Raw genomic sequence first — 15,410 nt, forward strand, 5'->3', positions numbered from 1 at the left:
GTAAAGCCCACTGAGCTATGTAGCTCTTTTTCAGAAGGGGCCTCGTCACCAATGATAGCTCAACGAAGTGGCTTATCACGTGCAAATTTATAGCAGGCAAATTCTCGAAGCACGGGGAGGGAACGGAGAACCCGGAGAAAAATCCACGCGTCCACAGGGAGTGCATGCCAGCTTCACATACAGGGCAGGCGTCAGGGTCGGGATCGAACCCACGGCCTCCTTGCAACCCAGGCGAGCAAGTCGACGTCTCCCCATCGCGGATGAAGGCTCACAGGCCACAGTGGTTTTACATTCTCTGGCCCAAGTGGCCTCCCGTGGTGTCTGCGTCTCACTGTGTTGGCAGGCGAGCCTCGCCACCACAGCGCGACACACCCCGGCATCACGGGACCCAAAGACAAAGATCCCCCGGATAGGCTTAACAGACATGTGGGGGCAAGTGCTGTTGGCGAGTAGCACCTACGACGGCACGCGGAGGGGGTGGGTGGCCACCACCACGCCCGGCCGCCTTTGTCTCCCCGGTGACGATGTTCACGACACACCGCACCGCGAGTTCATTTGTTGCTGAGTCGTAACCTCGTGGAGGAGGCCCAGGACCGGTTCAGATAATCGTCACTACACCCCGGCGTCACGGGACCCACTCACACACACAACCCAAAGACAAAGATCCCCCGTGTAGCCTTAACAGACTGGTTGGGGCAAGTGCCGTTAGCGAGCACCTATGAAGTGCCGTTAGCGAGTAGCGCTTTCTACGAAGGCCGGCGGGGCACACGAAGGGAGGTCGTGGGTGGCCAGCACGCACGGAGATCGGCAGGAGGCGCGGGTGGGCGGAGCGGGGTGCTGAACAAGCCAGCAGTGGAAGCGTCGGAGTGTGGACTGCGCGGTTGTTGCATGTCAGGGGCAGGAGAGGGGCGGGAGGCTCCTGGCAGGAGGACTTCCCAAACACGTCACAGTCAGCGGTGGGTGGGAAGAGCCACACCCATGTCCACTTTGCGTGTCTCTCTCCCTCTGGGTGTGCGCGCACGCCAAGACCCGCGCTCTCTCCCCCACACGCCGCTCGCCACGGTACCACTCACACAAGCGCTCGTCTCAGACCCTCATTTACCCCACACACCCCTCACCTCCAGGTTCGACCTCCGATCAAGCGCGGCAGCTTCGCCTCTTCGCGACCTCCCCACGCTTGACGTCCCAGGTAGGTTCCGATTGGCACGGCTGGTGGCCACGTACTGGTGCGAAAGAAGTCCAGCGCACGTGTACACAAGTGTCGACGATGCCAGTTCATACAGTTGTGCGCACTTTGGTTTTAGACACCGCGCCTCGGCCAATGGCTTCTTCTTCGTCTTCAGAGTGGAACGATGAGCTCGTTTCTTTCACAACGTTACAACAAGAGGCATTGCACGAAACGTTGCCTATGTGGGTTTGTTTTTCATTCTGGCACACTTTGCCAAACGTGGAAGCACTTTCCGCTTGGCTGGTACCATGTACAATTCACGTACAGTGAGAGATGGTGACGGCTTGGGAAAGTCTGCATCCTGCAGTGGATAGAGAGCATGCCTGCTGATGATTTTGATCACAATACAGCAGCGATGTTTATACACTTCGTAGCAGAGTACTACCGTAACGTAGTTTCGCACAATAAGAGAAATGTGTTTGTTGTTAATGCGTACAAATGCTGTTTTAGTACAGAGTGCCTTAGTTCGGGATACTGTATTGGAATAAAATCACCAAGGCTTGCAATTCGAGTGTTTATTTTTTTAAAGGCCACAATATTGTGGCTTCAAAATTGTTGTCTTGTAACTGTTGGATGCGTCAGATGATTAGAAGATTGGCAGCTTCATTGTTACGTTTTGTTACGTCTTCCAGATGTTAGTTTGAAGAACAACGTCACAGTGGTGTGTTTTATAGTGTAAGCAATGCGGTTATATTTCCACAATAGTCTTGAAAAGTTTTGATCCAAACCTGCGCGTATAGAACACTGCGTACTGTATAGAATCCGTGCGTATAATGCAATTCTAAACTTTGGGCTGAATAATCCACAAGAAAAGGAGCAGTTGCAAAAAAAAACATTTTCTTTTCCACTTTGGCTTCTATTAATACCCTAAAGCATGCACTGTGTGGTTGTTTTTTTCCGTGACTCAGCCTGCCAATTGAAAACACAAGTCGTTTCCTCATGATTCAAAACGAACACCGGGAAGACAGTGGGGCGCCCTGTTTGCAACATCGCACACCAAAGCATGTGACTCCTTCCAGTCCCCGAGGGGCACGTTAGAGCGATGCAAAAAGGAGAGCGAGACTTGCTTGAGTCGTCGTTCTTCGGCGGAGTTGGGGACGTCGGTTGTTTAAGTCGTTGATCGCTCTACCGACTTATCGGTTCAGCGAACGAGCGACTAATCGAAGCGCACACGACTCATAATCCTGTGAACCACGTTTATTGGTGGATAAGTCACTCAGAAGCTGCACCCCACAAGTGCTAATTTCTCCATATTATTGCCCGTATCTCTTCACGGATAAGAAGAGGAGTCAGCCAGCAGATTTGTGCTATTCTGTTTGATCTGCGGATGAGGGTCATCTGGAAATGGTGTTCTGTAAAATTGTAAATTCATCCAATTATCCGGACACCTCGTGTAGATAAGAGGAGTTAACGAGAAATGGCATCAAATGAATCCAATCAATCCGCATGTATCCGTGGATAACTGAGTGAATCACACGGGTGAATTACGAATAATATAATTCTCACGAATAGTAACCCGCACGGCATTACAGGTGAGAGGAGTATACTCTGAGATCGTTATAATTATAATGGATGAGCACACATTTATATATATTCAGCTCCATCTTCTAATCTGCTGGCTCTGCGACTTCCACCTTCTCACCTAATGTGTCCTCTCCCTGTAGTTCCCATTGGGTGTCATCTGTCACTACCTGATGACTCACTGTTTCAATGGCACCTCCCTTGCCAGTATCAACATATAAGAGTAGGTTTTACCCTTTCGGGCAATAAAACCTATTCTTATATTATGATACAGGCAATGGAGGTACCATGATGTAGCTGCTCACCCCGAGCTATAAATGCCCTGATGGTGGCATTGTCTTTGTGCTGTTCGCCTTGTGGCGTCCTCTGGTCTAACACTTTGAGACGAGGCTCTAAAGAAAGCTGTCTCTGGTGTGGACCAATCAGTTCAAAGACAATGCATAAACTACCAGAGCATGTTTTTGTTTGCATGTTCACCACAAGTATATGTGGTTAATGCTGACAGGATTCCTTGCGAAATGTTTCATTTTGGTGTTTTAGCATCTTAACGCCTGTTTTAATGCCAGAAAATGTAAAACCTATTCTTATATGACATCACTGTTCATGGCTACATCATCATCATCCGCCCATGACCTCAAGTCCCCTTCAAAGTGGTGACATCATCAGCTTGAATATTTGTCATATTTTCAGACTATCTTCTGACAACACGTACTATATGATAGATTTAAAACATACATCAAATGTTGCTCATCCCAGTGATGTTTTTCCTTCCCACCAGTGTAAATTTTTCCAGGATATGCCACCGTATCCGCGAGCCTATTATCCGCGACTCCCGTTATCGGTGGGAGCTGCAGAGTCCACGAAAAACTCCTACAATTTTCCACCCTTTTCTTCCTAAAGTCCTTCCTATTATTCACGATTGTTGCAAGACAGAGTCCTCCTGCAATATGCAGCACCGATGCCGAATACGAGAAGGGCATCGAGTTCACGGCCGCTTGCGCCAGTGTCGCATTGCGCCGCTGAATAATGCATCGACGGGCGACGCCTCTCTCAGCGCCGTGCCCCGCACGTATCGGCGATCCGAGCGGTTGCCGCGGTTCGTGCCCCGCGGCCGCCCTGGTTAATACTGCGTGGGGGGGAGGCGTTAACCTTGACTTGCTGCTGCTCGCCGGCCCGCTTCACAGCGGACGGTAAAGACACCGTGAGGTTATTGGGGAAGAAAAGAAAGTGGTTGGCCGTTGTGTGCCGGGTTCAAATTTGAATGAATGACATCGCAAATTGCTACATGGGGAAAACTGCATCGCAATGCCGTCGCCCGCGACTGGCCGACGATGCCGCTCTTGTGAAACACCGCAGCGCCTTCCTCCGTGATAGCCTAGCGCTGTCATTTGTGGCATCGTGCTTCCTCTTACAAAAGTTTATCGTCAGCTCGAACTTTCAAAAACACGAACCTCACGTCACCTATCAGTCCACAGCAGCCTTCTACTCCGATTAGTATTCAAAATGCTGAACATTTTGGGAATTCTTTAACTTATTTTAACTTCTTTCGCACCGTATGTAGCCATCCGCGGCTAAGCGGAGGTGCTAATCGGACCACCGCATCCCCCGTTCTTGGGACGTTTCCGAGACAATAATAATAATAATCATGATTTCAACTTATACTGCACCGCTGCACAGCATATTCACTCGCTCTCATAGAGAGAGAAGGACACAGAAGGGGTGAGGAACCACAGAAAAGCGGGAAGGGAGCCGCGCACTGAGCCGGCAGCTTACAATTGGCCAAGCTCTGCGGTCCACTGTATGTCAAGGTATCAGCCAATTAATGAGTGTTTATCATGTGGGAGGAAACCGAAGCGCCTGGAGGAAACCCACGCATGCGAGGGGGAAACGCTCTATCCCAGTGGTGGGCAAACCAAGGCCTGCTGGCCGCATGCGTCCCGTGGAGCCTTTCGCGTTGGCCTGGTCTCAGCGTGCGTCTCGGGTTATACGTGGGGCCATTGTGAGTGCATAAGCACGATTTGAAGCTTGCGGCCCGCTTAGGTGAAGGAGGACCGTGCATGAGGCCTACCAACCAGCCAGTCGAGGTTTCCCATCGCCGCTCCTTCCCATGCAGACACCAACCCTCGCCTGCTCCACAGCGCTGGATTACAAGCCACGTGCATAGTCCCTACCGCCTCTGGCATACCCGGTGATGCGGTCATTAGCAAATACTCATAGGTCATCATCATTTGGTCAAAGGTGGAGCCCTCTGAGTCACACTCTTCACAATTGGTTTACGTAGTCCATACGACAACCTCACCTGGTGGCTGGCTAGGGCAGTACTGCGCCTCTCTGCCACTCTCTGATGTCTTCAAATATGATACATCCATGGACACGAGCTGAGCAACGTTAACTACAAAACTCAACTACCCGCTCTCGTAGCTTTTATCCCCCATCTTTTTCTCAACAGGCTTCGATGACCATCAGCTTGCTACACTGAAAAAGTTGGAACGACGTTTTCATCTCATATTGCTGACTGGGCTTCAAACCCAGACTCTGAGCCTGTGCTGGCCCACAGAGTCAGTCTGCATTCACCCTGCTGATCCACCAACCCTATCACTCACAGTGCGCGCCTGCTCCAACGAAGAGCATTGAGAATTGAGGCATTGAGTGCTAATTTCCCACTTATAGCCTTGAGACAGTGGTGGAAAATCCACAATCCTATGGCGGGGGGTGAGTCTCTGAATGGGACGATCACATTTGACTTCCCCACAAAGTGGTACTCATTTTATAGACCCCCCCCCCGGAGGGATGATGGGCTGAGTCATTCTCATAACCAGGAGTTGAACTGGCAACCTTCCGATAGCAAGCCGCTCGCTTTACCGCTGGGCCACGGGGCCGGAGTGGAAATGTGTTTTTATCACTTCGATATTCTCACGAGTAAACGTGCGCAGTAATACGTATTCCCGTCGCGTAAGTTTAATTTAAAACCCTTTTTTTTTTTGCAGCTTCTGAGCTCCTCGGAACATCGATCAAGCGACAAACCAACCATGGCAGCCAAAGGGGGCGTAAGTATCGTTTGATGCAATTTTACTGGGTGTCAAAAAAAATTCACCCCGGCAATGCCACGCATGGTCGATCAGAATGCATTAGTGTACAAAGACAACACGCGCATGCGCCATTATTTTAAATCTCAGTCCTGTGTTGGGCTGCTGGGTTGCACATCCTTGGATTTAGCTACATCAGCAGTGCCGCCAAGCCAACTGGAGATTTCTGAGTGAGCCCAGGGACAGTTCTGTACGTTTGATTCCTGCTCACAGACAACACCACTGAACATTGTCTGAACCAGTCCTGGGCCTACCCTTACCAACTTATTTGTTGTGTATGTTCAAATCATTATTTAGTGTTGTGCATTATATCGTTCTGCATCCAACTGCGACCCATATCTTAAAGAGAGCTGTCCTTGCCTATAAGCATCTTGGAGTTCACCAGCATTGATGCGAGCCAGCCTGACTCCGCTGATGAGAAACTGAATGTGGAAACAGTCCACAGTTTTTGCTGCTGAAAAAATGCACTCCCAAGAGGCCGGTTGGGCCTATGGGAAGTGTACGTGGAGAGACAAACATGGGAAGGAGGCACGCTGTCACTTTTTTTTTGGAACAGGTGTCAAGCGGTATAGCTCATGCGGAGATGATAACGGACTCAAAAACCATGCAGTCAAAAAATATGCGAAAGGCAAGAAAGGAAAGGGGAAAACACTAGGCAGTTGTCATAAGAAACAAAATAGTTGCAGACGCAGAGCGTTTACTCAGAAGCGAGTATAAATACGTGATGAGAAGATACGAGACGCAGCAAGACGTTACGTTGGTAGGGTGCTCATGCCACAGGGCCGGCCTCGTGCAGCGTTGCTGCTCCTCTCGTTATAGTTGGTGAAGCAGCTAGGGGTGCGTGCGTCATTGGCCCCATTCAGATTGTGGGATGACACAAGCCACCGGCCGGATGACTCGGGCGGCAGAGCGAGCGGCTCGCAATCGGAAATGGTTGTGAGTTCATATCCCGGTTACGAGATGACTCAGCCCATCGTCCCTGCTGGGTCGATAAAGAACAACGTATCATATTCTTAGGTTTTTTCGGTAAAGTCACGTAGGTAAAAAACATTAAAAAGTAAAATAAAATAAAGTATGCGGCCCTTGCCCCACCACCTTCTCCAACCATTATATAAACGGAGTGGTAGCTTCTGCAATCTCTCATTTACTTGATACAGCTGTCGTGGCTGTGACGGTACCACCTGAAGACGGAAGCTTGTGTTGCCTCCGAAACGTCGTGATTTTTATTTTATTTTACTTTTTAATGTTTTTTACCTACGTGACTTTACCGAAAAAACCTAATAATATGAATCATTGCAGTCACGAAAGCTTCAAATCTAGGAACAACGTATCACTTTGCGGGAACGTCAACAGCGGTTGCACCGATGGAGTGACTCGCCCCCTACCATGGGAATGTTGAATCTCCACCACTGGCTAAGGGCTGCAAAGAGGGGTTTTAGCGAAGTCCGCCCCAATGCTCTTTTGAGAAGTAAAACAACTTCGATGCTGGATTTTATATACGAGGAATAAAAAAAAATCTCATTAAAATTCACTGCACCCATCGGAATGCGGGATTTCTACCGTTGGCTCAGAGCTGTTAATGGGGAGATGGGCACCGCCTCATTTGACCAAGAAATGACGTTGGCTTTGGATACAGTCTTAAATTCAGGGCGAAACGGTATGCTGAATTTAGCCAGTGTGAATCGCATCTTTTTGCCTGGAAAATTAAAAGGAAGCGTGCAATCATGAGACCGCTCACGGGGAATGCAGACACCAGGGCCAGATTCATCCACCAAAGAGAGATCCAGTGCACAGTGCAGCATTGAAGAATAATAGAGTTGTTTTTAAGTGCGATCAGCGTAAATATAAATGTGTCGTTAAACCCGCCACCACCCGACACAGCCAATTAATAAGGTTTAGTCAACAAAGCATGCGAATTCGTTACTAGTTCAGCACACCGGTGCGTTGGAGAGTAAACCCACACCATTTACAAGTCGACTACGACGTTTCGCCAGTAATTCACAACCAGCATCATCATCCGGACAGCCAGAATCGTGGGGAAATCCTCCTGTTTTAGTCTTAAATAGAGGGATACATGTGATGTCCGTTACTTGTGAGCTTGTCCATTCTGGCCGTTTTTTGGTAAAGAAATCGCAATATCTGTTGTGGACTGCTCACAGTTAATCACCATCAACCTGCATAGGCATGCAGTTAAACAGCAGTGGTATTACTTGAGAATCCGTTTCCAAACAGCACCAGGCCTGTAGCTATCAGAACGGTTACAATTATTTTTAATTCTCTCAATTCCAATAGATCGTCTAATTAGTCTTGGCCAGTAGTAACTAGTTTTGCACAAAACTTCAACATTATCAAAATAAATTGAGTGTCCTTGTTGGCACGCGTCTTCTGCCCCTGCGGACAGTTGTGTTTGGAATAATTAAATGTTCCTTTGGTGTTCTTTTCGTCTCGTGCTGATCATTCGTCCTGTCTGACCAAAATAGCATTGGGCACAGGAGCAATTAATCCGGTACACACCTTCTGTTAATAGCTTCGGTAATATATCATTAGTACCAGATATTAGTTTTTGTATATTGTGTACCGTGCCAAATCTCACTCGGATGTTTTGTTTTTCAAAAATTCTGGCTAGTTTGTCAATTATCCCCGCAATTTACGGTATTTTAATGTTTTTTATTTATGGATAATATTTGTCGTGAAACCCTACTTGTTAAACTGGCATCAAAGAAGACCGATATATCACCGTGGATATAAAATGTTAAGTTGCAGCTCTGCAATTTCCTGCTTGCACCACTCTTTGCCAGAAGAGGATGTATTTGGCCTACTCTTCCACGCTGGCCAAACGTTTTGGAGAAAGTGGAAGTACCCACACTGTACCCCACTACACGTGACCTACAGATTGGCGAACTGTGGTGCACACATGTATACACCACTGGGTGGACAGACAAGTTTTATCAAATATATTTTGGATTGATGCATGGTGGAGTGTGAGTAGTAGAGACTTTGGAGCCCGATTCAAGTAGCTGCATTGGTCATCATTCCAGCACGTGGAGCGGAACGTCGGACATCATGTCGATCATCACGTGGTGTAGGGTTGTCACCTTTTCCATCCAAACCCGGACACATTTCTCAGTCAAGCCTAGGCCTGTTCTTCAAAACTGTCTGGTTTATAGTGTAAGAGTAGTTCAACACAACACCGGCACCAGATCTCGGCACAAACCAATTCTTGCTGCCATTCAAACACAGACGCCAGTTCTAAACTCGACAAAACTTTTTATTTTTACAGGCAAGGCCCACTGAGCTCTATGGCCATTTTTCAGAAGCGACCTGGCCACAAATGATAGCTCAACAAAGTGGCTCATTCACGTGGGAATGTATAGCAGCCAAATGCTGTGCTGCAAACGCACATTTCTAAGTGTGGAAGGGAAAAACCGGAGGACCCGGAGAAAAATACACGTGACCACGCGGAGAACACGCAAACTCCAAATATACAGGCGTCAGAGTCGGGATCAAACCCACGACCTCCTGTGTACCAGGCGAGGTAGTTAACATTTCTCCACTGCGGCGCCCCCTCTCGCCACCACGGCGGCGCCTTCCGCGGTGGCGATTGAGGCGAGCGACTGTGAAAACCCACTGCGGTGTTGTTCTCATTCTTCTTCTTCTTATTATTATTAATGAAACGCAATCTGCTCGTATGTCCGCCGAGCTCTCGTGTTCCCACGAAACACAGAGGCACCCGGGTGACCGTGCTCAATTGTGGCGCCCCCCGTCCACGTGTCCTGCTCGGATCGAGGAAGGGGACCCCTTGCCACCCGAACCGCCGGCTGTCCGAGTCGCACTGAGCTCATCCGGGCAGAGAGAGAGAGAGGTCGCCCGGTCGCTAATTGACGAACTTCATGTCATATTCATCACCGAGGACATACAAGTTTGGCTCAAGTTACTGGGGAGCAAATGTTCGGTGAAGATCGTTTACATTGTCCAGCGCCAGTTTAGGGACCCGTTTACACACAATTTCTAGTTACTGTAGCTACCGCTTTAAGACTCCAATGAAATATTTCCAAACAGCGACAACATGATGAAGGGAATCATCAAAATGTTAGCACCGTCCAGAGTGAAGGTAACGTCGCGGCCCTGCGACTGCGTGTCAATGCTGCTACTGGCAGAACGAGCCTGCACTCGAGGGATCTCAAGAGATGCCTCCTTGAGGGTATTTGGCCTACTCATCCACGCTGGCCAGATGTCTTGGAAGAGTTCCCACGTTATGCCCTGCCACTCACGACCTGCCAATTGACTGACCGTGGTTTACCACGGTTAGTCTGCTGGGTGGTTGGAGGCCAGGGGTGGTGGATTTGGGATTTAAGAATCAGAATATTTAAAGTGGAGGAATCCGATGAGCTAGGAAGCTCTTTTTCACAGATGCCCAGTAGGGGACGGTAAGAACTTAACAACAACAAACAGTAAACAACACCACCCAAACACCTACAAATAAATCTAAACCATCCCCATCCTACCAAGCAAAGCCCACTGAGGTATTAACTTATTGTTCAGCAGGGCACTGGCCACAAATGACAGCTCAACAAAGTGGCCCCATCATTCGAACATTTATGGCACCAAAATAATCTAAAGAATCTCATTGCATGTTTCTGAATGTGGAGGAGTACGACCGGGGGCACTGTGTGTTCTGCTTGCGCAGGTGATCAACCTGCGTGGCACCATCAGGGAGAGCCCGAGTCTCAACGTGGAAGCCGATGCAGAGAAACTCTACAAGGCCATGAAGGGCTTGGGTAAGCATCACGCAGCGTTCGCAAATCCCTACATTCAGTTATCCAACCGCCACACGTTTGCGTGTGCCCATTCGCATTTGTGTCGTCCAGTTGATATAAAATACAGCGATACCCCGATTTACGTCTTCCCCTTTCACATCGTTTCGCCAATGCGTCGTCACTTCACGAACACCGCTACCTTAATTTGCGTCGCCTCAACCCACACTTGCACGTCTGTGAAAAAATAGTTTCATAGCTCATCGGATTCCTCCAGTCTAAATAAAGATTCTGACTTACGTCGCTGACAGAATCCTCCGTGCTTTCTCGTCATCCGTCACCTCTCAGCCTTCGCCTCCACCCACCTACCCTGTAAATCGCTTTGATTGACGTCACTTCGATATTCGTCGTCGCGCCTTTCAAGAACGCATCCCCGACGTAAATCGAGGTTTTGCTGTAACAATACTTTACAGCCCTGTGTCTATCCAATGCTGAGTGAAGGCATCGCCATTCCGTATGAGTCGGTGGGGCTGTTTGACCATACTTCACCATGCAGGTCATCGTGGATTGGTGAAGGGTTTGGGACGGTGTGGTGGTCAGGTGAAGGTGATAAAGGCGCATCCCTGCAATTTCTTGTTCACGCCATTGCTGGTGGAAGGGCCTCCACTGGAGGGAGCTCTTCATGGAGAGTCTTTACAGAGAGTATTTTGGCTACTCTAATACGGGGACCAGAACTAGTTCTGATTATCACTCGCTACTGATGTCAGCCATGGCTTGGGCTCGAACGCCTTCACCGAGCTTTACGCAAACCGCTGCACCACTGCTCCACCCAAACGTTCGCGCAATGAAATCATTGGGTCTCTACATGTTGTCACACGTTCACGGTGTCACGTGGCAATTATTTTTCTCAATTGCTTCTTTCGCAGTCGTGCCATGAGATTTGGAAACATTCAGATGGGGGCCGTCCATAAATGATGTCACGCACCTGGGGGGGGGAGGGGGGTCAGACATTTGTGACGATGTGTGACGAGGGGGGGGGGGGGTTTGAGAAATGTGACGTCACATCAAAATGCGCAACTTTAAATAGATATAGACAACACGTTCTACTTAGTTAAATAGACTTTTTAATAACTCCTACAACATCAGAGTGCAGCGCCACATTCAAACATTAAATACGCACTACAACGACAATAGAAGCATGGGTTTTTTTTGGGGGGGGGGGGGCAGAGCTTTGTGACGTCATATTTGAGGGTTGGTCTGACTTTTTGTGACGCCGTGTGACGATGGGTGGGGGGGGGGATCAAAAATCTTAAAAAATCGCGTGACGTCATTTATGGCCGGCCCCATATCCCACAGAGTGGTGCCAATGTCGCACAAGAAACTGGCGGCGCATGGAAGTGGATATTACAGAACTGCATCCCGAGATTATTTCACGTGACCTCTGGCCCACACAGGAGGGGGCAGCACTTTCGCACCTTGCCACAGAGAGCAATGTTCTTCACGTCACTTGTAAAATTAAAATGTTTTTTAATATTTTATTTTGCCGAAAATTTCAGTCAAGAACCGAGCTTAATGTGAGCAGTATTTTTCTTGTAGAGTCACCGGCTTAACCGAGCTGAGGCTCTAAACTCACTGCACTTGAGAACCCGGTTTAATAACATGCGGTGGAAACCTTCATATAAACCTGCCTCGGTGTTCTGACCTATGAGTCACCCGGCCTACCTCCATTGATTTGTCAATGAATAATAACATTTGGGTGATTCTTCCCTTGAAGCTGGAGTGCGTGCGTGTGTGTGTTGTGTAGGAACGGATGAGAAGACGCTGACGGACGTGCTGACTCGTCGCAGCAACGCCCAACGGCAGCTCATCATGAAGGCGTACAAGACTGCGTACGGCAGAGTGTGTACAACTTCTTGAGTATAATCCAGTCATCTTGCACCGACTCCAAATATCTGCAAATTAGAATACTGCCAGGTTACAATCCACCCACAATTGAGTGTCCGGAAAATACAAAAAAACTTTACAACCCCCGCGAAAGATAATTGTCATTGGAGTAGGCTGATGTTTAGACGTTGGTGAATTGGTTGGAAATATCATCATCATCATCGTCACCATTATTACCATAAGCTAAGTTCGATCACTGCTGAACGAAGGCCTCCTCAGGTGGATGGAATAGGTGAATGAGTGTTCAGTTCATTGTGCGGTCATCTGTGGGGAGTTGTTACAACAGCAACGACCGCAGGTGGATTGTAAATGAATTCAATGAAACCAGCACACATCATGTAAGAAATATCAATGTACGAGTTATCAAGTTTTTTTTTGCGCACGATACGCCTCAATTATTTGACGTCTTTGTGGAAAAATAACTCTAAATGTGGTGCAATGGTGAGGGGCAAAGCGGTCGTTCGTCATTCAATCATGGGACACACCACGCAGCCCCCTTGAGGGATCCACATTTGGCATGACTCCCACAGAATGACCTACCTTACCCGTGACACGTTCAATAACTTAGGATTTGAATGGAACGTCATCTTTTTTTTGCTGCGTGTGATTATTGTGTGTGTGTACCCACCTCACGTTGCTCATTATTCCTCTGCTTGAGGCCCATCCCTTCCCCCAGCCATCTGTTCCATTAACTCCCTGCCACTGTTCAAGTCCAAGCTGGATGTAGTTTGTACCTTTCCTCTATCCCTCCGCCTGTGGTTGCCTCTTTCTCTCGATGAAGTAAATGTGTCCCCTGTTTCCGTGCAGCGTCTTAGGGTGCGATCGCACACGTAGATTATTTTGATGATTTTGCTGCTATAAATGTCCACATGATGAGCTTATTTCTGAAAAATAAGCTAATAGCTCAGTGGGTTTTTACCTGATAAGATAAAAAAAAAATAGTTGAATTTTATTTGTATATTCTTTAAAGTGATTTGTTTCCTACACTTTGCACTCCTATCGTGTGTTTGTGTTGTTTGATGTTGCGACATTCTGACCCGCCCCAACTGGAACATCTGTGAAAAAGAGCTTCATAGCTCATCGGATTCCTCCAGTCTAAATAAAACAAATCATACTCAGAGATACCGCTATGCGAATCCACATCGTATCATACAATGGTGCACTATTGCCACTGCACGGGGCTTTATTTGTCTGTCCGTCTTCTTGGTTCTTTCGGTAAAGTCACGTAGAAGGGAAATAATAAAATAATAAAGATAAAACATAATAAAATAATTCTCACGACGTTTCGGCCACAACGCAAGCAGCCGTCCTCAGGTGAAGACCTGTCTTCAGACGCTGTCTCCCCGACAGACCTGGTCTTCACCTGAGGACGGCTGCTTGCGTTGTGGCTGAAACGTGAGAATTATTTTATAATGTTTTATTTTTATTATTTTATTATTTCCCTTCTACGTGACTTTACCGAAAGAACCAAGAAGATGAATCCCTGCAGTCACGAAAGCTTTACATCGAAATGTGTCCGTATCGCAGGATCTGATCGACGACATCAAGTCGGAGACGTCGGGCTCGTTCGAGCGGGCGCTGGTGGCGCTGCTCCACGCTCCTGCCCAGTACGACGCCTACGAGATGCGCAGCGCCATCAAGGTGGGTGCGGGCCCGTCTCATGCTCTTTACTAGAACACCAAGTTTCACACCGTCATTATCCATGCGTCTGTTTTCGCATCAATATTTGTAGTTTTTAAATCCTTTATATTAAGTTCGCTTGCTTGCTTGCTTAGAACCGTGCAAATCTTTCGGTCGTTTTTTAACCCACTTCCCGTGATCCAATCGAGCTGACATTTTGCACACAGACTCGTTGTGCGTGACAATGCATTTTCGTGAATTTTTTTTTTTTTTAATTTTACACTGTTTAGGGAAAATTTCTTAAATATTTAATTACCAATTGTTTAATGCTGCCAGACAATCATCTGACCCATAGGTGGCAGCCATATCAAGCCAGAGGACGAGAGGACTCTAGCCGCCCCGATGCCACGCATATAAAGGATTTATAGTGAAAAACTTAGTTTTTACGGGTTAATTTTTATTTTATCGTTTTAGGTTGCGCATTGCCATCCTGCAATGTCCTTTAACTGCTGTCACTGCTGACAGTCTTCAGAATCAGAATCGTAATCTTTATGTGGACTGGAGGAATCCGCTGAGCTTTGAAGCTGTTTTTCACAGATGTCCAGTATGGGCGGGTCAGCAAGTGTGGTCGCCCTTACGTAAGGAAGGCCCAAAGGCATACCCTGTGTATTGTAAATGCCGTCAGTTCACAACGGAGTTCAAGAGCTTCGCGGTTTGAAATGGGCATCGTTTGCAGCTGATTGGTCAAGGTCCCCACCAAAATGACCGCTCACGTCATTGGCTTGTCGCTGAGCGCACCCCGGATTGGCTCGTCATGTGGCGCTTTGACTGCATCGGCAGACAGGTTTGAAGGCTAGAAACCCAGGAGTCGGTTTAGAGGCCACTCATTGACACGGGGCCCTGATAGGCTATGCGAGATGCGGCAGTGACGAAGAATCGAGAAGCTTGCTAAAAAGGTAGATAAGGGACACGTGACGATAGCTCGGGGCGCTTTTGGTTCCCGGCTCCCTACGTGCGCGTGTCGCTGTGTCGCTCGGTTTATTATTGAAGCCCGCCGCTTGGCTCAATGTGCCGTACCAGCTAAAATGAGGCCAGGATCTCTTTCCACTCAACAAGAGCTCTCAGCCAGGAGAAGGCGGTGGTGCAGCAGCAGCAGCAGCGGCAACACATGTGGACTGCATCTCTGCCATCTGTACAGGGATAACGTGTTGCTCCCATTGTACCCATGGGTTTTTTCCGGGTGCTCAAGCTTTCTCC

General features: G+C 48.2%; 1 protein-coding gene across 2 annotated transcripts in view; it reads left to right on the top strand.

Moving 5' to 3' along the window:
* The first annotated feature begins 882 nt into the window (after positions 1–882).
* The window catches only part of LOC133354454 (annexin A4-like), a 29,157-nt gene continuing 14,629 nt past the window's right edge, over positions 883–15,410 (top strand). The window contains exons 1-5 of one of the 2 annotated variants that reach the window (XM_061571304.1): positions 883–1,189; positions 5,737–5,796; positions 10,523–10,613; positions 12,394–12,488; positions 14,061–14,174. In XM_061571304.1, the coding sequence (XP_061427288.1) occupies positions 5,779–5,796; positions 10,523–10,613; positions 12,394–12,488; positions 14,061–14,174 (318 nt within the window). In that variant the 5' untranslated portion in view covers positions 883–1,189; positions 5,737–5,778. The remainder of the gene's footprint in view (positions 1,190–5,736; positions 5,797–10,522; positions 10,614–12,393; positions 12,489–14,060; positions 14,175–15,410) is intronic. The other variant, XM_061571303.1, reaches the window with a different exon arrangement.

This window comes from Lethenteron reissneri, chromosome 47 (assembly GCF_015708825.2).
Source record: "Lethenteron reissneri isolate LAM-NWPU_2019-01 chromosome 47, ASM1570882v1, whole genome shotgun sequence".
Taxonomy (NCBI): domain Eukaryota; kingdom Metazoa; phylum Chordata; class Hyperoartia; order Petromyzontiformes; family Petromyzontidae; genus Lethenteron; species Lethenteron reissneri.